The 22,017-nt window shown below is 40.1% G+C and overlaps 1 protein-coding gene across 2 annotated transcripts; it reads left to right on the top strand.

Annotated features, from left to right (window-relative positions):
• Window positions 1-7,813: 7,813 nt before the first annotated feature.
• On the top strand, window positions 7,814-21,609 carry top2a (DNA topoisomerase II alpha). 2 transcript variants are annotated; one of them, XM_024803514.2, is made up of 35 exons: window positions 7,814-7,979; window positions 8,673-8,819; window positions 8,963-9,053; window positions 9,170-9,233; window positions 9,348-9,493; window positions 9,695-9,792; window positions 9,885-10,097; window positions 10,412-10,585; window positions 10,865-10,966; window positions 11,080-11,217; window positions 11,309-11,447; window positions 11,535-11,692; window positions 11,783-11,908; window positions 12,623-12,733; window positions 14,517-14,622; window positions 14,770-14,879; window positions 15,025-15,117; window positions 15,196-15,310; window positions 15,523-15,644; window positions 16,005-16,153; window positions 16,445-16,676; window positions 16,755-16,889; window positions 17,011-17,211; window positions 17,350-17,545; window positions 17,717-17,808; window positions 17,896-18,048; window positions 18,148-18,231; window positions 18,409-18,609; window positions 18,721-18,841; window positions 19,314-19,472; window positions 19,808-19,991; window positions 20,073-20,128; window positions 20,226-20,345; window positions 20,472-20,710; window positions 21,063-21,609. In XM_024803514.2, the coding sequence occupies exons 1-35, from the start codon at window positions 7,962-7,964 to the stop codon at window positions 21,210-21,212; spliced, it is 4,743 nt and encodes a 1,580-aa protein (XP_024659282.2). In that variant the 5' UTR covers window positions 7,814-7,961; the 3' UTR covers window positions 21,213-21,609. The 2 variants fall into 2 exon arrangements, with proteins under 2 accessions (XP_024659282.2, XP_024659281.2); XM_024803513.2 differs by having other exon boundaries at window positions 7,815-7,979; window positions 19,311-19,472.
• The last annotated feature ends 408 nt before the right edge of the window (window positions 21,610-22,017 follow it).

Raw genomic sequence — 22,017 nt, 5'->3', positions numbered from 1 at the left:
GCCTGGCTGCCAGCGCTGTGGATCTTTGCCGGTCTCCAGTCCCCTTTCCTGCCTGCTGCCACCCGATAAGGATGTCCAATCAAATCCACTATAAAAACAGACGTGCATGGCCACTAGCCTGGGAGAGCCTGCCAAGCAGCCAGTCATAAGGTATTAATGGAATTAAAATCAATAAAATGGGATACTTCACCCAAACTCCCTCCCTGGTGCTCTGGAATAACAGAAGGCATATGATTCACTTCTTTTTTTTTCTTTCATTGATAGTGATGAATGTGTGCTAAGGAAGAGAGTCAAGCATAAACATAAAGAATTTTTGATTATTTGAGTTGAAATACAGTATTTTATGCATCTATGAACTGCTTTTTGTATAATCCTGGAGCAGTGAGAGATAAAGAATAAAATAAAATAAAAATCACTGTTTTCCAACACATCCTTTTCCAATTCACATCCCAGTGCCTGTTTCAATTTAGAACGTATAATTTCTTTGTCTGTCCAGACATATTTCTGTAAGATTATTTTAGGGACTAGTAATTGTTTGTGTTATGAGATCCAGGCTGGATAAAAGCATCATAACACATCTGTGGGTCTCAGTCCTCATGAGAGATACATGAAACATGGCGTTCCGTGCTGCTGCTCCTTCTGCAGCCCTCAGGTTATGAGACTGCTCTTGTCAATTAGACAAGGATCAGATAGGTGGAAAAGCATATGACAGAGAAACAGCAGAAAATAGGATTACTTTCCTCATCGACAGAGGAAAGTGCACTGGCAGTCAGTCTTTCTCAGCTTAATCAGATTATTTTAAATGCTCCACGGTGGTTGGCAGCTAGATGGTGCATTAAAAACCATGCATTAGTCCTGACAGAGTACACTTCCAAGTGGATCAAAGTTTCCCTTTTTTTTCTATGTAACTGGGGGGGCTTATGTCTGCATTCCTGATCAGCTTCAAGCGTCCTCTGTATTACCCCAGTACCTGTGCAGGTGGCACACCTACAAGCTAACATTAATCCATGAAGTCAAATTGCTGAGTGGGGATTTGGCTGAGAAAATGCTAGCACCAAACTTTTTACAATGTCACCTCAAAAGGGTGGGAATGTAATTTTTTTCTATGTACTCTGACTTCTAGTGGAACAAAGGGACTCATATTAAGATAAGATAAGATAAGATAAGATAGAACTTTATTAATCCCTCGGGTGGGTTCCTCTGGGAAATTAATGAGATCCCGCTCTTTCATTCTCATTTGGTCTGCTCACACAAAGTCTTACACATGCATACATATATAGTTAAGTGCACAGGAACACGCACACGCTGTCTCCTGCTCCCAGGTTACTCCTCCTCAAGATCAAAGCCCTGCCTTGTCTTTGTGAATACAACACTAACCTTCTTTATTTATTTATTTCATCGCCTGTCTTGAGCCTTTTAATCAAAAGCTGTGAGAACAGTGTATTAAAAGGATTTCTCGCCTGCTTAGGTCACCTCACCTCATCTTCTCTGCGAGGAGTCTTGTCTTTGAAGTCTGATATTATTGACATTGAACAATAGGGTGCCGATATGAAAGTATTGCAGATATTCATTTGAGCCTTCGCCACTCACAGAGCTGCGGCTGCCAGAGCCATTTCAAAAGCTTCTAAGTGCAAACCTTGGAGTCTTAAATCTCACTAAAAGCAGGTTATGAATGGCTTTATAGCGGTATGCTGGAAAACGGTGATGTTGTTTCTGTACATAAATCTTGTTTTTGATATGCTCCAGGGCCGTGGCTCTCACTTTCAGATTTGTGGGTAGGAAACCCAAAAGTGGAGCTACGTGGTCAAAAGATGTATCAAGGATAGAAAACTGTACATGATCAAGTTTTTAGAGTTAGTCAGTTGATCACAGTTGCTGACATGTTGATCCCATAGACTGTATACAAAAGATGGATTACCACTGTGACATTAACCAAGTGACAGAGAATTACTGGAAATTACTGTCAATGTTGGTTTACGTTTAAAAAAAAAAGATTTAAAACAACATTCTGAGCAACTAAAGCAGAATTTGCACAGATGTGTTTCCGGGTGAAGCACCCTCGCTTTTCATTTTCTTTGAATGGGGTGACATCAAGTGTTGCTGAACTGAATTTTTGATATGCCTCTTCACTTCGCTCATGCTGAAAGTTAAGGGAAAATTCAACCTCTGGAGTTGCAGCACAGGTGTCAGCATTCGTGTCATGTCAGCGGAGCCATTTGCCAATGAAATTCATGCATCCAGTCTCTAGTCTGGAGCCTATCCCTGCCTACCGTAGGGCAAGAGGTGGCAGTAGCCAATATGATGCAGGGCTAACACAGAGAGACAGACAACCATGCACGCTTACATTCACACGTACAGATATTTAGAATCACTACTTAACGTAACCCCACTAACTGCGTAAAGAAGCCGGAGTACACGGGGAGAATCCTCGCAAACACTGAAAGAACATGCAAACTCCACATAGAAAGACCCGGAATTTCTGTGGAAATAAAATCATGCTATGCAGATATGCTGAGAGAGCAACAGGATTTCATTGTACAGCTCATTTCAGTTTTATTTCAGTTTCACTAAAGGCACTTGTATTGTAAGGTAACGACCCAACAATAATAGAGAGAAAGCCCCAGCGAACAACAAACCCCTGTGAGCAAGCACTTCGCGACAGCGGGAAGGAAAAACTCCCTTTTAACAGGAAGAAACTACCAACAGAACCAGGCTAAGGGAGGAGGAGCCATCTGCTGCGACCAGTTGGGATGAGGGGAGGGAGACATAATAAAAGACTCACTGTAGAGCATTAAGTGTAAAAATGTAGCATTTCATTGTTGATTGTTGCAAATAATCAACCTGTTGCTAACAGGCAGCTAACTTGGCTACCTGCTGATTGAAGCTCCTTTTAGCTTGTCTTTTTTGAGGGTCGGTTGTTATTGCCATGACGATCACATGAGCAAATGTCAGGAACGCCCACATTTAAGAGCTGAAGCTTGTGAATCCTGCCTTGAAGTGTCTTCCCCTGCAGCAGCAGATATTTGAATTACATACAACACCTTCAGTTAAAGTGGCCACAACCTTATTTATTCAGATCTTATTTACTAAGCCTCGTAGCAGTGCAAACAGGTTGTACAGCATTATACATAAAAACTAACCTTCAAAGTTGACATGAAGAGGGAATTTAGTAATATGGACTTACCGTAAACCAATTTTTGTACGAGGCTGTGAACATACGAGGAACTGCAGCATTTAGCGCTTACATCTTATTTTTATTTTTACTCCCAGTGGGTACAGCGTGACAATTCTTTAGCATCAGTAATGTTTTTGTATGTTTATCATTTTGATTTAGTGCTTAATAAAAGCACATGTAGAAAAAAAGACTACCGGCTTGAGCTGCTCACCATACACAAAAAGCTTTACATGACAGATCTGCAGACAGAAACATTTAGGAAATAAGGTTGTTGAATATAATAAACTGTACTGTTTGGGAAAACACTTCATGGTAAGATTATTTTTAACAAGTGTGATTAAATAACACTGCATCACCGATTGTTAAATTTTAAATGTTAAGTTACTATTGTTGCTCGCAGTTGCCTGCAAACACAGGATAGAGGTGGTCTGAGCTGCCCTTTCAAACTAATAATAATTCTTAGTCCCTCACTGTATTCACAATGACAGCCAGGGAGGGGTGTTCACCTTAAAGGTCATGTTGTGGACCTCCAAGGACACAGCTGGAAATGTGACGGTCAAAACATGACCCAGAAAGCAACCAGAGGAGAAAAAAATCTGTATATTAATGCTGTGAATGTTAGACGTTTGCTCTAAGATGTTATTTTCCTTCCTAAACACTGTTGTCTCTAATAAAAAGTGTTGAAGGTTTAAATATTGAGTAACACTTCCTTCTTCCTCACATGCAGCACAGCCTGAGCTACTGAGATTTTGTTTTCTACCTTAAGCCATTCACTGGCGGTCGTTTTATCTGTCACACACCTTGAAATTGACTGAGCCAAAATATCCACAGTGGACCTGAAGCTGTAATTTTGTTTTCATTTTAGTTCATTGTCATCATTATTATTTTTTTGGAGTTCTCTCTTATCCTGCTACTCGCAGGGAAAAGCCTTTGCCAGGAAATAATTACACACAGTTTGAGGGGAATTTAATCAAATATAAGTAAAATCCAACAGAAAACACTGCTGTGACACTTACTCGTCATAGAGAGTGTTTGGTAGCACTTTATATAAGGGCCTGCTAAGGGCATAATTTCCAAAATCTGAAATTATGATGTAATTATATTCACCCACAAATACTTAGGGTAGCAATTCAATTTTTTACAGAAAATAAGAAATGATTATACTATAAGTAATTTTAAGATAGTTGTTATTACAGTTTTATAATGCAGCAGATAGTTTTATGTTCAATGGTGGTCAACAAAATTGATACATATACCCTATATTTGATGAACCCCCTTTCTAATAAAATAAACAAGACTTTTTAATTGTATCAAATCACATCATGATTCAGTTTTCTTTATATAGTGCCGAATCACAACAACACAACTCAACAAGTCAACTCAAGCAACTTCACATTGTAATGTAACCATTCAATAATACAGAGAAAACCCCAACAATCACGACTCCCTATGAGCAAGCACTTGGCAAAAGTAGGAAGGAAAAATCCCCTTTAACAGGAAGAAATCTCCAGCAGAACCAGGCTCAGAGAGGCCATGAATCTTCTCTGGGGTCTTCCTCTTTTCCTCCTGGTTTGCAGCTCCATATTCGGCATCCTTTGTCCAGTTTATCGACTATCCCTCCTCTGCACATGTTCAAACTGTCTCAGCTCTGCTGCTCTTATTTTCTCTCTAGTCTGTTCGACCTGAGCCGTCCCTCTGATTTACTCATTTCTAACCTGTCCATTCTGGTCACTACCAATCAAAATGATTCCAGTGCAGGGTCATTATTAACTCCAATATCTTTGGCTTATCTTTTGTGGTCTATGATAGATGCAAAGCCAAAATAAAGAAAATTATCTTTTTTTTTCCACTCTTGGCTGTCACATCTTTCACAAATCCCAAAACGCTCTCCTGGACAAGCTCTGACAAGCTTGTCAAGTGCTCAGTTGGAGCAGCTCTTTACCTGTCACACTAATATCCGTAAAGGAGCCCTTTCCTTGTAAGACACTGTTCATCAAGCCACATCAAGCATCTCCTTCAGACAGCTATCAACACATCTGTGACACTCCAAGTTTCGTTTTCTCCCACCGTCCCCAGCAGTCAAGCTTCAGAAAACACAGAGCCATCAATAAATAAACAGGAAGGCAGGTGGTAGCTACTGAGAGTGTCCATCTACTTTGCAGGGTGACTATTTTTGGATGCTAAGTACTTAGCATTCCTGTTTCAAACTGCCCACTTCTGCTAGATAAGAGAAAGTCTGTGTGAGACTTACACAGTGTTTAAAAAAATCATTTGCCCTCATTAAAAGTAAAAAATGCAACAGAAATATATAAAATCAAAGGTTTATGTATTCTATTAATCATTAAAGAAAATTTTCTTTATGATAGATAGATAGATAGATAGATAGATAGATAGATAGATAGATAGATAGATAGATAGATAGATAGATAGATAGATAGATAGATAGATAGATAGATAGATAGATAGATAATATCTGGAATGTAAGAAATAATAATTTTTGCATGTTGTTTTGTATGCATTGAACAAATGTGATATGTTGATCTGATCAAAATTCTGCACCCTTATTGTAAAGGTAACGCATAAACTGTCTGTTTTCTTTTTTTAAAAACAGTCTTTTTTTAAAGCTAGCATGTCCAACCCTGTGTTCATTGAAAGTGTGAGGGCAGCAGGCACATTCTTTTAGATTTCTTAAAGGAGATAACTCAGTCTTTTTGGCTGAAAATACCAAGCAAAAAAATATCAGATAAACAGTGCAAAAAGTGCTCGCTCCTTCATTCATGTGTGCAGCTGTGGGTGTATTAGTGTACTTGCAATCCACTACATCGACCGGACCGAGGCAGCTCTACTCAAGCTCCTCCGCCTTATTATTACCATGCTAAGGTCAGATGAGTGGGCAACATAGCAGAGGAAGACAGATAAGAATGGTAGAACGGTAGGATAAATCAGGTTACTGCATTTCCATTGACTGATAGCCACAAGACAAGAAATATGAAGAGAGATGGTTGCTTAGAGCTGAATAAAATTGTGCTACTGAAGTAATGCTTTCTTAGCATCACATATGAATCTTTTTATCCCAGTAAAATAGAGGATTGGGGAAAAAGTGAAGGTCTAGCTGATAAATGACTAAAAAACACAGTTTAGGGGTATCGTGCAGCTACATGGGAAGAGTCCAGGACAGGAAGGAACAATATAAAAGAAGAAATCTGATATTGAACACTAGACAGATTTTAAGCAGTTCCTGTATTTTATGCAGGTAAAAGAGAGACAAAGGAAAGAAAGTGGCAGAGGTGGTGATAAATCAAGTGAAAGATCCAGTACACTCTAGTGTAAAAAGAAAAAAGAAGTGAGCACCATGGTCCCAGAAAAACAGAACACTTTTCTTGCAAGGCAAGTTTTGTACATTTAAAAGGCCACTCATGCTTTATATCCCAAGTGACCAAAAAGTGTCAAAAATCATAACACCAGACAACAAAATCCATTTCCTTTTTCCTCACATCATGTCCTCTTTTTCTCTACAGTTGGGGAGTTGGAGGAAGGAAAGCGACATCAATCAGGCTATGGTCCCTTTGCCAGCGTCAGTGGGGGTCTGAGCCTGCTGACCCTGGATCTCAGTATTAGTGAGCTTTTGTTGCATGAGCAAGCCAGTCTACAATCAGTCCACATCTGTAATGCATTTGAAAATCTTTCTTTTAGTTGAACTGGTGTGAATGTTTATCTGAAACAGCATTTTATTTCCTATGTGAGGTGAATCTCTTACCTGTAAAACTACTTGTCTGTTATGAATGCATGAGTTGTTGGAAATGTGATAAAATATGCATAGATGTTCAAGCTCCCCTCCTCAGATATGACTTCTGATTGGATTATGCAGCTGACTTTTTTTTTCTGAGTTTCTCTGATCTCTGTAAATCCTGAAGGATTATAAACTAACATGTCAGCCTTCAAAGACTCTTGCCTCATCAGTGTCTTCTTTTACATCACGTTCAAACACTCATGTCTACTGAAAGATATTTTTTTGTAATTAATTTTAGTATATTTTTTAAAATAATTTTTTGCCATACAGAATGCGGTATTTTAGTTGATTTGTAATTTCTTTATAACTTCGTCTTAGTTTGTTCCTTTATTGTGTGTTTCTGGAAATTGTTATGATAGTTACTATTATTATTATCATTGTATTACAGTTGATAAAAAGTGAAGATTCACGTTTGAGACTGCTCAGTCCGCCTCTATTAAAAAACGAGAAACGTGAAATCATCAGAGAAAAAAAGCTTCGTTTGTACTTGTAGAACAAAAATTCAAAGAACATTGAAAACAAAACAGTAATAATAAAATATAGGTCGCATTTCTTCATTAGACACTATCAAAATAGAGCTGACAGGAATTTTTTTAAATCCAAATCAAGGAAACAGGCTATTTTGTTTCCCTCCTAACCCTTTTCCTGTCTGTTCTTGAATTCCCATGCACGTAGGTTACTTCTTTTTGAATGCTGATTGGCTGTGATACAAGAGATGGGTGTGCTCATGCCACTTTTACCGTCTACGATTGGTTATTTAACTGAAAAAGAACGGATTTGCTGCTCTCATTGGAGGAATTCGTCACGCGCTCAGTAGTATGATTGGTCAATATAGCTGGCGGGAGATGTTGCCACAAAATTTCGAATATTCATACTGGGACCTCAGCTCAGGCAGCCGTTATTATTATTGGGGGTAGCTGGGATTTATTTAGCTTGTTGCAAACCTAGAGTGTACTATATTTCAAACGAAGGGCTTTAACATTAAATACAAGAAGAATGGCTGAACCGTTGAAGGTAACGTTACTGTCGCTTTCATATTTGCTGCTAACGTGTTATTAGGCTTACGTGCTAACCTGCTACAACTGTAAGCTAAACTTCTAAGAAACAATTAAAGGCACTTGGCTAACGTCGTGAGCTGCTTAATGTAATAGTGCGCGATGTTTAGACGTAATAATGCACTACTTGCAGAGTGTCCCTTTTAGTAATTTAACAACTAGTCCTAACTCTTGGCACAGCAGCTTGTAAACATTAACTATAGCTAATGCTGTTAAGCCAGTTGAAATGGTGTTACCCCTGCATTCATTCTCCTCGCATTATTTATTGTGTTTGAAATAAAAAACTGTCCTTAAATACTGAGCTAAACCCTGTCCTTGAGCCTCAAATGTAATCAGAGCCAAGCAACTTCAGGGGGGTGTTTTCTCTCCCCCCGTACATTTACATTGTTGTGTTTTTGTGCAGTAAAACATGCAAAACTGTCAGCAAGTAGCACTATAGATGATGTTGATCATTATATTAAGGTTTCCTGCAGTACAAAGATAAGTCCCATCTTCGTTACGGTGCAAGGCCTATAGAAGATATCAGTATATTGATATTATTTTCATTTATTTTTTGCACTGTGTGAGGTTCAGTTGCTTTCGTTATGCATGATGACAATAAAGAGTGTTGAATGATGAATCTTAAAAGATAACCTTGTGTCGTTTTCATCAGGCCTTTTTGGAGAACAAGCCGGTGGAAAAGCTGAAGAAGGATCCTAAGCGGCTGTCAGTGGAGAGAATCTATCAGAAGAAGACGCAGCTGGAGCACATTTTGCTCAGACCGGACTCCTACATAGGCTCTGTTGAGCCTGTCACTCAGGTAAGAAGTTTTAAAATTTCTTTAACAGTCATGTGTATATTTAAAGCAGTTTTTTGTTTGTTTTGTTTTTTGACTGCACAATTATGGTTCTTATTGAATGAACACATGCAAGCTCCTTGTGATTATTTAACTTTTTTCATTAGCAAATGTGGGTGTTTGATGAGGATGCTGGACTGAACTGCCGTGATGTGACCTTTGTGCCTGGGCTCTACAAGATTTTCGATGAGATCCTTGGTAAGTAAAAAGCTCTTGCAATTATAGATGTCCATGACAAACCTTTATTAAACAGTGTTTTAGCTCCAGTAAAATGTACCGGTAGTAAAAATAGATTTTACTTTCTCTTCCCATAGTAAATGCAGCTGATAACAAGCAGAGAGATAAGGGCATGTCCTGCATCAAGATCAACATTGATCCGTGAGTTGTGTATAATGGTGCACTACCAAGTTTAAGATATTAAAATACAAAGTAACTCTACTACAGCTACCAGCTGACAAATCAAGCGCTTGTGTATATTTTTGTTCCTTTTAGTGAAAACAACACCATCAGTGTATGGAATAATGGGAAGGGTATTCCTGTGGTGGAGCACAAAGTGGAGAAAGTCTATGTACCTGCTCTTATCTTTGGACAGCTCCTCACTTCAAGTAACTATGATGATGACGAGAAGAAAGTCACTGGTAAGATTGATACATTTGAGTGCTTTATATAATACTGATTGTTTTCTGTCATTCTTAATGAGAAAATATTCTGTATAATTACAAAGGCTCCCTTCAACATCATTATGTCCAACACAATTAATGCTGAAATTTTAGCGTTTTATTAGGAAAAAAGCCTAATTTAATGTTCAATCTGTTCCTAACTCTATAAATGTTCTTCAGGTGGACGAAATGGATACGGTGCCAAGCTTTGCAACATCTTCAGTACAAAGTTCACTGTCGAGACTGCTTGTAAACAGTCGAAGAAGTGCTTCAAGCAGGTATGAAGGAAGATCGACCTCATTTCCCACTTTCATTTTTATGTCTTGATTGGGGAGAATGTCATTTTCTGTTATGCCCATGTCTTCCATAGACTTGGTATGACAACATGGGCAAAGCAGGGGAGGCTAGCATCAAACCGTTTGATGGAGAGGAATACACTTGCATCACCTTCAGACCAGATCTGGCCAAGTTTAAGATGAGCATCCTTGACAAAGACACAGTGGCTCTGATGACCAGGAGAGCCTATGATATTGCTGGATCCGCTAAGGGTGTCCGGGTGTTCTTCAATAGCAAGAAGCTACCAGTAAGTTACTGTGATCTTTAACTTTTTTCCGTTAACTCTTAATGTTTTGGGAAGTAATTTTATTAAGCTTTTTAATATATTATGTGTATTTTAAATGTTGACTGAAGACTTCATTCACAAAGTTAAACCTAAAATCCAAAACTTTTTGTGGACTTGTAAAAAGTAGTCACTTACCTGACTTAAAATTATTTCTACTAACTTCATTTAATGAAATATTTGATGTCAGCAAGACAAATCTTACATGTTACGTCCTAATTTGTTCAGGCTAAAATGCATTGAAAACTGATATAAACTGTATGAACTTCACACTTAAGGTTACAGGTTTCCGTAGCTATGTGGACATGTATGTGAAAGACAAGGTGGATGAACTGGGTGGTCCTCTTACTGTCATCCATGAGACTGTCAACGAGCGCTGGGAGGTCTGCCTCACCATGAGCGAGAAAGGTTTCCAGCAAGTCAGCTTTGTCAACAGCATTGCCACAACAAAGGTAATAACTCAGTGCATTGGATTTGATCTAATGCATATATTGTGTCTATGTGTAGGCTGTTGTTAAATCAGTAATTTAAATGATTAAGTTTGTTGGAAAGCTGTCTAAATTTACATCTTTGAGCAGCTCTGAAATAGTTTAAGAATGATTGAACTAGACTGAGCTCTCTTGGCAGCCAAGCAGAAATCCGGCTGCTCTCCAGCCACTTTGTGTCACTATGATTAAGACCTACGGTGTTTATTCTCTAAATGGATCTTGTTTTTGTCCTCTGGACTTTAGGGAGGCAGGCACATTGATTATGTGGCTGACCAGGTAGTTAGCAAGCTCATTGAAGTGGTGAAGAAGAAGAACAAAGCTGGGGTGACAGTCAAGCCTTTCCAGGTATTCATTTTATTTATTTTTTTAATGAAAATGAATATGTAAGTGTATTCCGTAAAAATGTTTGTTAACAAAATGCACAACTGAGTGCGCTTCACGTTTTTTTTTCCATTTAGGTGAAGAACCATATGTGGCTGTTTGTCAACTGCCTGATTGAAAACCCCACCTTCGACTCTCAGACCAAAGAGAATATGACTCTGCAGCAGAAGAGCTTTGGCTCTAAGTGTCCCCTGAGTGACAAGTTCATTAAACAGGTGCTGATGAAAAGCCACCAGCAGTGTATTTCTCACAAGTTTAATCATTCATCGATTTCACTAACTGGTGTCCATCCTTTGTTGCACTTAGGCCACATCTTGTGGGATTGTGGAAAGTATCATGAACTGGGTGAAGTTCAAGGCTCAGTCCCAGCTCAACAAGAAGTGCTCGGCTGTTAAACACACAAAAATCAAAGGTGTGCCAAAACTGGATGATGCCAACGATGCAGGTAATGTGCGCCGCAGTCGGTACAGTCCAGCATCCCGAGAATGGAGATGACCTGCAGTCCTACTGTACTCACTATATTTTCTCACAGGTGGGAAGAACTCCATTGGCTGCACGCTGATTCTTACAGAGGGAGACTCAGCCAAGACACTTGCTGTGTCTGGGCTGGGAGTGGTCGGAAGGGACCGCTATGGCGTCTTCCCTCTCAGAGGAAAAATGCTCAATGTCCGGGAGGCTTCACATAAACAGGTTAGGCTAGCAAAAATAATGATTGCTTGAATCATCTATTTATTTAACAGCTGTAAGTAAAACTTGTTTGATTTTTTTTTTTCTAATCAGATTATGGAAAACGCAGAAATCAACAACATCATCAAAATCATCGGTCTTCAGTACAAAAAGAACTACAGTGACCCAGAATCCCTCAAGAGTCTGCGCTACGGCAAGATCATGATCATGACAGATCAGGTGTTTTGGCTGATCTTTATTTTCACTCCTTTCCTATCTTCCCGTGTCTTATTTGTGTTGATAATATTCAGGATGTTCATGTTTCTGTGCCTACATATATGTAAGAATAGGTCTTTGTGACCATAATGGTTTTCTGTCCATACTGGCCCTGAAGCCTTTCATAAGGTGCTGCAGGAACAAATGGTGGTTAGAGCAGGTACAAATCCAGTGTAATGTTAACTGTGAGCCCAGTTTTAAGAGGAAACATGCACTTAACCTGAGGAAGGTATCCTTCCCCTACAGCTGTGAAGAGAGCTACTAAGTAATTTTCACTGAGCATGACTTTGAAAGCTATGACTCAATTTAGATTAGTGGGGCAGCTGAAGCTTCATATGAGCCTCAGATGGATGTTTGAGTGAATTTTTAGTTTTTCTTCATCGAGCAAGGCTTATGAATTTTGTTCATCATTTGCCAACACTGACTTTCAGATGGGAAAAACAGGATCATCACTACGATTTCTAGTAACAATCCACATGTCCTCTCACATATATGGGGAAATAGAATCTGAATTGGTGGATGGATGCATGTTAAAGACGGACTTCAAAATCCCAGCCCACTATTAAAAACTATTTTAGTGCTACTAATGTTGTCACAGAGCACTTTACTAACCTTTTTTGTCATCACTCACACACAATTACTTTGTTGCAATATATCTGACCTGTGTTATTGTCACAGGATCAAGACGGCTCCCACATTAAGGGCTTGTTGATCAACTTCATCCACCACAACTGGCCTTCGCTGCTGCGTCACAACTTCCTGGAAGAGTTCATCACTCCCATCATCAAGGTATGTAGATGCTCTAAAAAGCCCTTTGCAGACTTGCCATGTGCAATATTGTTGGCTTCATCTGGCAGTTTACATGATGTGTTCTTTCATTCAGACATGGATCACTTACAACTTCATACCTACAATAGCAATAGAGAGAGTTGTGATGTGCCATGTTTTGTTGTTACAACACAACCGAGTAGGGATGGGTATTGTTTAGGTTTTATCCGATACCAGTACCAAACCGGTACATTTGAAATGGTGCTCGAACCGGCGCTTAAAGAATGGAGAACACAAAATTGGTCCAAAAACCTCATTTTCAGCTGTTTTTTTTTTTTTTGTAAAAAGATAACAATGTTAGCCTTTTCTGCAGCTATAGGGGATTTATGGCATCACTCTTGGCTGGAAGCAGTGCTTAAACAATGGAAAAAAACAAACTTTGTCCAAAAACCTCTCATGTTTAGCTGTTTTCCACTTTTTCTTTGGTCATTTTAGCCTTTTTGGCCAGGGTGAAGGGAGTATCTGCCATCAAACAAGAAGACAGCCGCATGTAACTACGACGGTGTTTGCTAGTTCACCTTACATGCATTAATGTAATAACGCGGTTAGCCTACTCAACGTAAATTACACACGAACAACATTAAGCTACTCACGCAGAGAAGAACAGCTGCTGCTGCCATCATCATCCGTCATCATTTCTGCTACACTGGCAGGGCTAGGGGCCAGGACTCTCCTCTTCGGGTTTTTGGGGGATGTTGCATAACAGGCAACCCACCCGCAGTAGATGTGCTCGGTGTGTCTGCGCTATCAAATACGGCGCAGTTCTCGGCTTTTAACAAAATGCTGTACGTCGCCAGGTGTTTCATCAGATTCGAGGTGTTACCTCCTTTGCACAGTATCACCTTAAAGCACTTGTTGCAGGCTGCTGAGTTTGCATCTTTTGCTGTGAAGTACAGCCAGACTTTGACCGCTTCGCTTTGGGCATTTTTAATCTGTAGCTCTGCTCTAAAAGAACGTACGTACCTGGGCCCGACTACTAAGCTTGCAAAGGTAAAATGATTGGCTGGAATCCAAAGTGTATGACATCTCAGGGGGAAAAAAAAAAAGCTCCGAAATAAAGCAATGAAATGTGCGCTGCTTTTCGGTCTGGTTACTACCGTTAGGGTACCCATCCCTACAACCGAGTAATATGAGTTTGTTCTTCTAAGACAGGGGTGGGCAATTCCAGGCCCCGAGGGCCAGTGTCCTGCAGGTTTTAGATCTCACCTTGGGTCAACACACCTGAATCACATGATTAGTTTGTTACCAGGCCTCTGGAGAACTTCAGGACATGTTGAGGAGCTAATTTAGCCATTTAAATCAGCTGTGTTGGTTCAAGGATACATCTAAAACCTGGAGGGACACCGGCCCTGGAGGCCTGGAATTGCCCACCCCTGTTCTAAGATCTTATTGTTCTTATGAGCATTCTTCACAACATGCACACATTTGTTTTGTTTTTCTTCCCTCAAAGACACCTGAGAGATGCACAGTTGAGCTATGGCATGTGCTTATTTGTTAATGTGACTGAGTTTTTAACCATGTTGGAAATTTGAAACGATACTGCCATCTGCTGTCAAAACCTCAGAATACTCAGAGCTTAATGGAAAGCTTGGTCCCCCCCCCCCTTTTTTTTTTCTTTTTAATTCCAAGTTACTTTTAAATGAAAAATCCACATTTTTTCTAATAATGTTAAAATGTGAAAAGCTTTAAATGACTATGCGTCAAGAACCATGGTGATGGACATCTTATTTCTGTGTCTCTTCAGGCGTCTTTCAAGAAAAATCAGCTGTCTTTCTACAGTATTCCTGAATTCAATGCATGGAAGGAGAGCCAGCAAAACCACAAATCTTGGAAAATAAAATACTACAAAGGTTTGTTACAAACCCCTGTGTGGTAGTAAAACGGACAAGTAAGCAACACATAATGCATATGGCCATTGTCATTGTTATAGTTTCTATATTGTTTTGTTGTAACTTGTACCATCTCTTTTTTTTCTTTTGTGGCTATTGCCCATCTAGGTTTGGGAACCAGCACATCGCAGGAAGCCAAGGAGTACTTCTCTGATATGCAGAGACATCGTATCCCATTCAAGTACTCAGGACCTGAAGACGATGAAGCTATCACCCTTGTAAGATGTTAGCCATCTGTGTCGATCATTCCTTGGCCAATTTATATTTGATCTGGACTTTTTAAACATCCTGTAGGCCATGACTAACAGTTGGAGCATTAGTTCTTGGGTCTGTTTTTACAATTCTTTTTTTCTCTCTGGGAAGGCCTTTAGCAAGAAGAAAGTGGAAGAGCGAAAAGAGTGGCTTACCAACTTTATGATTAACAGACGCCAGCGCAGAGAGCACAACCTGCCTGAGGTAATGTCTGTGCAACTGGTGAACTCAATATCTTGTTTCTGTTCTGTTAAGTTTGACTGTTTTACTGTCTCTTTGCAGGAGTACCTGTACGGTCAGTCAACCAAGTCCCTGTCGTACAACGACTTCGTCAACAAGGAGCTGGTACTTTTCTCCAACTCTGATAACGAGAGGTCCATTCCCTGCCTGGTGGATGGTACGTGAAATAATGATAATTAAGAAAAAAGGAAAGATTTAAAGCCATTAACTAATTATGGAGAAATAGAAAGCTGAGAGTTGTCCAGATCCAGTTTAAAATTTAAGTCATTTGAGCATGTGTTCAGGGAAGGGTTTGCTGAGTCTTCTTGACAGGTGTAAAAGGTTGTGAACCGCTGGTCTAATGTCTGGATGCATTTGTGTTTACATCAGGACTGAAACCAGGTCAGAGGAAGGTGTTGTACTGTTGTTTCAAGAGGAACGACAAGCGAGAGGTGAAGGTGGCACAGCTGGCAGGCTCAGTGGCTGAGATGTCGGCCTATCACCATGGAGAGGTGAGGTGGCTTTAATGTGTGGGTTTTGTCAGTGTGTTTCTAATTTAGATTCTTGGTTTGACTTTTCAGTTTAACTGTATCATTTTTATGTTCAGAAAAATGTTCACTTCTTTTTAAATAGGCTTTGCTTTTGAATACTGTATGTTATTAGCCATCAAATTCTTATATCTAAGGGTAGCTGTCAATTTTGCCAGAACTTGAATTGTTACACACGGAGAAGGTTCCGGTAAAATAAAGTTTATTTAAAGGAAAGTAGAAGCAGTGATCTTTCATAGAAAGATTTAAAAAAACAATGCAAGTCATTCTGGCTGTACATAGCTGTTTCTGTTGTATTTACTCTAAACTCTTTCTTGTTTTCAGGTCTCTCTGATGATGACCATCATTGGTTTAGCCCAGAACTTTGTGGGAAGCAACAACATGAATCTCTTGCAGCCTCTGGGACAGTTTGGAACCAGATTGCACGGTGGCAAGGACTCTGCCAGCCCTCGATACATCTTCACTATGCTCAGGTACGCAGGATTTCTCATAGATTTAATAACGAAGTGCTTATGTAGGGAGCCAGCAACCGAAAAGAGGCTACTATTGGTCAGTGTTAAGAAGGCTTATTGTAGTTAAACCGCTGTCACTTCTTGCACTGCTACATCATGCATTGTGGATGAATGAGTTGTATGTAAGTGTATAGAACTATCAGCCCATGTTCTGCACTTTTTTTCATGAATCTAACAAAATGGGGACAGTTTTTTACATGGATTAGTTACTGAGTCACTAACGAAAATTCTCCCACCAATCTTTACTTCTAGCCCCCTCGCCCGCCTTGTTTTCCCAGCAGTGGATGACAACCTGCTCAAGTATAACTATGATGACAACCAGCGCGTAGAGCCTGAATGGTACATTCCCATCATCCCCACTGTGCTTGTGAACGGAGCCGAAGGCATCGGCACAGGTTGGGCCAGCAAGATTCCAAACTACGACATTCGTGAGATCATCAGCAACATCAACCGTATGCTCGACGGCGAGGAACCTCTGCCCATGGTCAGGATGGTTTCCTGAGATCTGCCATGTTGGGTGATTTGCTGTGCAAAAACTAAGTGCTTGTTTTTCCTCCTACAGCTTCCAAATTATAAAGACTTCAGAGGCACAATTGAGCAGGTGATGGATAACCAGTACTTGAATAGTGGAGAGATCTCCATCCTTGATTCGACCACTATTGAAATCTCTGAATTGCCTGTAAAAACATGGACACAGGTTGGTCAATTAAGTCATTTCCAGAACATTTTGCCATATGTACGCATAGTGTTTATTAGATTGACTCAAATAAATACCCTCTTACCCTTTTGCTGAACTCTTCATGTACTTTCTCGTCTAGGCTTACAAGGAGAATGTGCTGGAGCCGATGCTGAATGGCACAGAGAAGGTTCCTCCTCTCATCACAGACTACAAGGACTACCACACTGACACCACGGTGCGCTTTGTGGTCAAGATGACAGAAGAGAAGCTGAGGGAGGCTGAGGCTGCTGGCCTCCATAAAGTCTTCAAGCTGCAGAGCCCCCTCACCTGCAACTCGATGGTAATGATTGCCACTTATTTGCACACATTCACAGCAGGATGAATAAAGTCGTCTATTGCTTTCCTGTGAAATTTCAAACATTTATCCACATATTTCCAAACCCTGTGAAGCATCAGCATTTTTCCCTTTGTTTTCCAGGTTCTGTTTGACCACGTGGGTAGCCTGAAAAAGTATGAGTCTGTGCAGGATATCATCAGAGATTTCTTTGAGTTGAGGATGAAGTACTACGTGCTGAGAAAGGACTGGTTGGCAGGCATGCTGGGAGCAGAGAGCGCCAAGCTCAGCAACCAGGCTCGCTTCATCCTGGAGAAAATTCAGGGCACCTTGGTCATTGGTAAGTGCAAAGTTTCAAATAGATTCTGTGTTGTTGTTTGTTTGTTTGTTTGTTTGTTTTCAAGCACATTTTTCAATAACAGTGGAAAATCCTGTATATCTTCTGATATAGTTATTCATAGTTAGTTTGGTTGTTCCTTGATTAGTATTAATGCTGTCCGTGTGTGTGCAGAGAACAAGCCAAAGAAGGAGCTGATCCGCATGCTCCAACAGATGGGCTACGACTCCGACCCAGTCAAGACTTGGAAACAGGCTCAGGAGAAGGTGGGACACTCTGATTCCGACAGTTCCAACAAAGTTCAGCTACAACAGAGAGGGATGTTAAATAACCATCTGTGTGAACTCTCTTAGAATGAGGAGGAGATGGAGGAGGAGGAGGAGGAGGGGGAAGGAGGAGAAAAAGATGACTCGACTGGACCGGACTACAATTATCTGCTGAGCATGCCCATGTGGTTCTTGACAAAAGAGAAAAAGGAGGAGCTGTGCAAACAGAGGGATGCTAAGGTGAGCTATGCGGCAAACTTAGTGATGCTTTAAGCTTGAAATGGTAGATTATTAGCTCCTGTGTTAAGGTCGTGTGTTTCTGTCCTAACTCTTGTACAGGTGACAGAGCTAAACACCCTAAAGAAAAAGAGTCCAGCAGACCTGTGGAGGGAGGACCTTGCTGCCTTCTCTGAGGAACTGGCGGTACTGGATCTTTTCTGTCTTCCTCTTTTCTTTTCCTTTTTCTGCTTTATATCCAATCGGTGCACTTTGTTAGTCATGTGATCAGATTGTGATAATGTTATATCTAAAGAACAACTGTGATCGGTGCTTTTGCTCCTGGTCAAACTTGTGATGTATTTTTCTTCTTCTTGTGTTTAGCGGGTTGAGGCAAAGGAAAAGGAAAATGCCACCCTTCCTGTAAAAACTGGAAAAGGCAAAGCAGTAAAGGTGAAAAAGGAGACTTTGCCCACTCCACAGGGCCGCCGCGTCATTCCACGTGTCACCAGCACCATGAAGGCTGAAGCTAACAGGAAGGCTGATCTGAAGAAAGGAGAGGGCAAGAGAGGAAAGAAAATCAAGGTATGTTTTCATATGTGATTGTGCATATAAACTGTTTTTTACATTAACACATTCAGAACAACAAACTGCCCAAAAGTAACATTTTTCTTGACCTCATTTCTGTCTCTGAAGAGTGAAGATGTTGTGATGAAGATGGAGTTTGGAGAGGATGCAGAAAATACAGAGCCGGTTGAGGAAACGGGCTTAGCTGCACGGCTGAGCAAGAAAACCAAGACCCAAGCAGCAGAAAAAGGTAGAAATGACTGTTCAGGATATCGCCTGGAAATCATTTCAACTATGATCACACACCTCTGCTTACTGGTGTAACCACGAAGCTCTTTAGTGAGATCTAGTGGCAAACCTGTAACAATACACATTTTGCAGACTTGACCTCCACAATCCTCGCTGGAGCAAAATCAAAATTAGCCTCAAGTTTTGAAAATTTCCGGCTCTCAACTAAATGATATTGTACTCCGCCAACATGGATACAAACTCCATTTTTGGGGAATTAAAGTTTAGATTATGTTTTCAACAACCTAATCCAAACTATGCAGACGTTCCTTCATGCACACAAAACTGGATTGTGTAAAATTTGGTGCTTGCTATAACATTCACTCAAAAATGCTGATAATCATAAGCAAGTTGCTATAATAAATATCAGTTTGCACTTAAATTTTACATTGTTGTTTAAGTTCATAAAGAAGTGCATTTCTCGTGTGCAGCAGCATCAAAGACGGGCAAGCAGACCACTCTTCAGTTCAAGCCTGTTACCAAGAAGCCCAAGAAAAACGCGTGGTCACATGAGGATGTCAGCCTGTCGGACAGTGAAGTAGAGGCAGAGGAAGCGGCTGCCCCCAGAGAGCGCGTAGAACGGAAAACCAAAGGTGAATCTGCTTGATGGCCCACACTGCTTCCTCTGCTGATGGATAACTCTTTAAGTGGTGTGATTTCCTATTTATTTATGTTATGTTTGTCACACCTAAGTGTTTTAGATAATTAAAAAATGTAAATATTAGACCAAGATAATAGAGTAAACATAAAATGCTTTTTCTAAATGAAGGTGTTTATTATTAAGATTATTAACTTATCTGGAAATGAGCCAAATTGAAGGGTTTTTGAGCAGCATTTTAACACCTCAGCTTCTCATGCTTGTTTTCTTTGACAAAGCGCAGCATTACTAAAGCTGCCTTTTCATTTTGTTCTTTTTTTACTGTTTAAGCTGCGGTGAAGTACAGCATGTCTGACAGTGAAGATGATTTTGATGACTGGGGGAAGAAGGACGCTCCAAAAAGGAAGGCTTTAATAAGTGACGATGATGATGCAAGCTTCGCCCCAGATCCCAGCACTGTGTCGGACAATGATGTGGACTCTCCAGCTCCGCCTCCCAAAGCTCCAGAACCCACGTGAGTATAAGAAAAACCTTAAAACGTATCTTTCTTTTGTTTTAATGTACCTTAAAAACAAACCTTGTCTTTTGTCTGCAGGAAGAAGGTAGCAAAAAGCAAATCGACAGTTAAAAAAACAGACACAAAGTCGAGCTGTAAGTATTTTCATTTAGGATCATAGTTTGATGAATTTGCGAAATGTGGGGCCAAGGCTCTGAGGACTGGATATTTTGTCTCTGTGGCACTTTACAGCTCTGTCAGACGATCAGGAGCCAGCATCCAAGCCTCCAACTCAACGTAAAACCAAAGAGGCCGCACCGAAGAAGCCCGCCGCTGCCAAGAAACCAGCTGCATCCAAGAAGAAGGCTGCAGGTAACACAGATGTTTGTTTGGTCTTATAAAGGTCACAGGTAGATTTGAGCACATGATCATTATAAAACAAAGAAATCAACAAATTTATCTTTGGAATGTCGTTTTGTTTTTTTTGTTTTTCTCTAGATGTGAAGCAGCCATCTATCTTGGATGCTCTCTCTAAACCCAAACCTGCGTCCAGGGCTCCTGCTGCCAAGAATGTCCCGTCATTCGACTCTAGCGACTCAGAGATTGAAAAGAAAGCTCCCGTCACAAAACAGAAACCTGTTCTTAAACGTAAAAAGAACCTCAGTGATGACTCTGACAGCAGCTCCTCAGATGACCTCATGTCACGACTCAAATCCAAGACGACTGCTGGCACCAAGGTCAGTTTTTATACTGAACACTCGTTTTCTATTTATGTGTTACGTCATAAGATGTGATTCAAGTATTTCAGAAGTTGGCATATTCCTGCAGTACAGTAGCCCAACCTCAGGAAGTAAAACTCTAAATATAAAATGAAATACTATAAACTCTGACCACGAAAAAGTGGCTCAACAATGAAGCTATTAAAAGAATAAAAGTAGCTTTTTAAATGGTGACATTTGAAATAAAACTACTGACTTAAGTAGAACAAATGATTCTCTGCTACACATGTTTAGATTTTAAAGGTTTCCTGTATGCATCCTGTGCTAATATAATCACTGTTAATCCTTTTAATCTCCTTTTCTGCAACAGAAGAGCAAGAAGTGGGAAGAGGATGAGAGTTTCCAGGTTTCAGACCCTGAAGAAGCCGCTCCTGTAGCTGCAGCACCACGGGATAAACCCTCACGGGCCCGGAAACCCATCACCTACAACCTGGACTCAGATTCAGATGAAGATTTTTAAATAATAGTTCTCAAATTGTTATTTCGAAAAGATGAGTCATAAATGTTGTAGTGTGCCATGCAGGTAATATTGCACTTATTTTATCTGTTGAAGTTCAGCTGCATTTACACTCGCCTCATATATGGACCTTGGACCAGCAATCTGTAACCTTTAAATTAAAAAAAGACATAAACAAAAACTCACCATTGTTTATTTAAAAAAAAAAAAAAAAAATCGTATTATTTCAAAGAGAAGGGGAAAAAAAGCTGGTATACAAGTCTAGTTTTAATAGTATTTGTTCTTAGCTTCTAGGCGTATTTTGTAATCCACTTGTTTGTGTTTTGTGCTGTCCTGTAAATATTTCTTTGGCTGTTCAGTTTATACCTTTAAAAAATAAAGTTTGTTTTTATTGATTGCATGGTGTGTTTGATTTGTGTCACCGGGTTGTGTTGGGGCTCCTGTTTAATGAAAAAAGCTACTTGCTTTAATTTTGTAGAAAGATTTTAATGCAATGCAGCAGTAGGAGCATCCAAATATACACTATATTGCTAAAAGTATTCACTTATCTGCCTTCAAACACATGAATTTGAGTAAACTCCTGTTCTTAATCCTTAGGGTTTAATATTGGCTCTGCAGGCCAGTCGAGTTCTTCCACACCAGACTCATGTCTTTATGGCCCTTGCTTTGTGCACTGGTGGACTCGTCCATCAGATTGCCAGACAGGAAAGTGATTCATTGCTCCAGAGAACACGTCTCCACAGCTCTAGAGTCCAGTGGTTCCATCCCAGACTTTGTATTGAGCTCAGTGATGAAAGGCTTGTATACA

This window comes from Maylandia zebra, linkage group LG8 (genome assembly GCF_041146795.1).
Source record: "Maylandia zebra isolate NMK-2024a linkage group LG8, Mzebra_GT3a, whole genome shotgun sequence".
NCBI classification, from domain to species: Eukaryota; Metazoa; Chordata; class Actinopteri; order Cichliformes; family Cichlidae; genus Maylandia; species Maylandia zebra.
Note: the sequence above shows the minus strand (reverse complement) of the source record. Positions and strands in the feature narration are given on the sequence as shown.

Bases quoted from the DNA above. Each gene is read 5' to 3' on its own strand.
- top2a (XM_024803513.2), top strand. The intron at 9,494-9,694 runs GTAAGATTGATA...AATGTTCTTCAG, and splicing joins TGACGAGAAGAAAGTCACTG to GTGGACGAAATGGATACGGT. The intron at 20,129-20,225 runs GTAAGTATTTTC...GGCACTTTACAG, and splicing joins AACAGACACAAAGTCGAGCT to CTCTGTCAGACGATCAGGAG.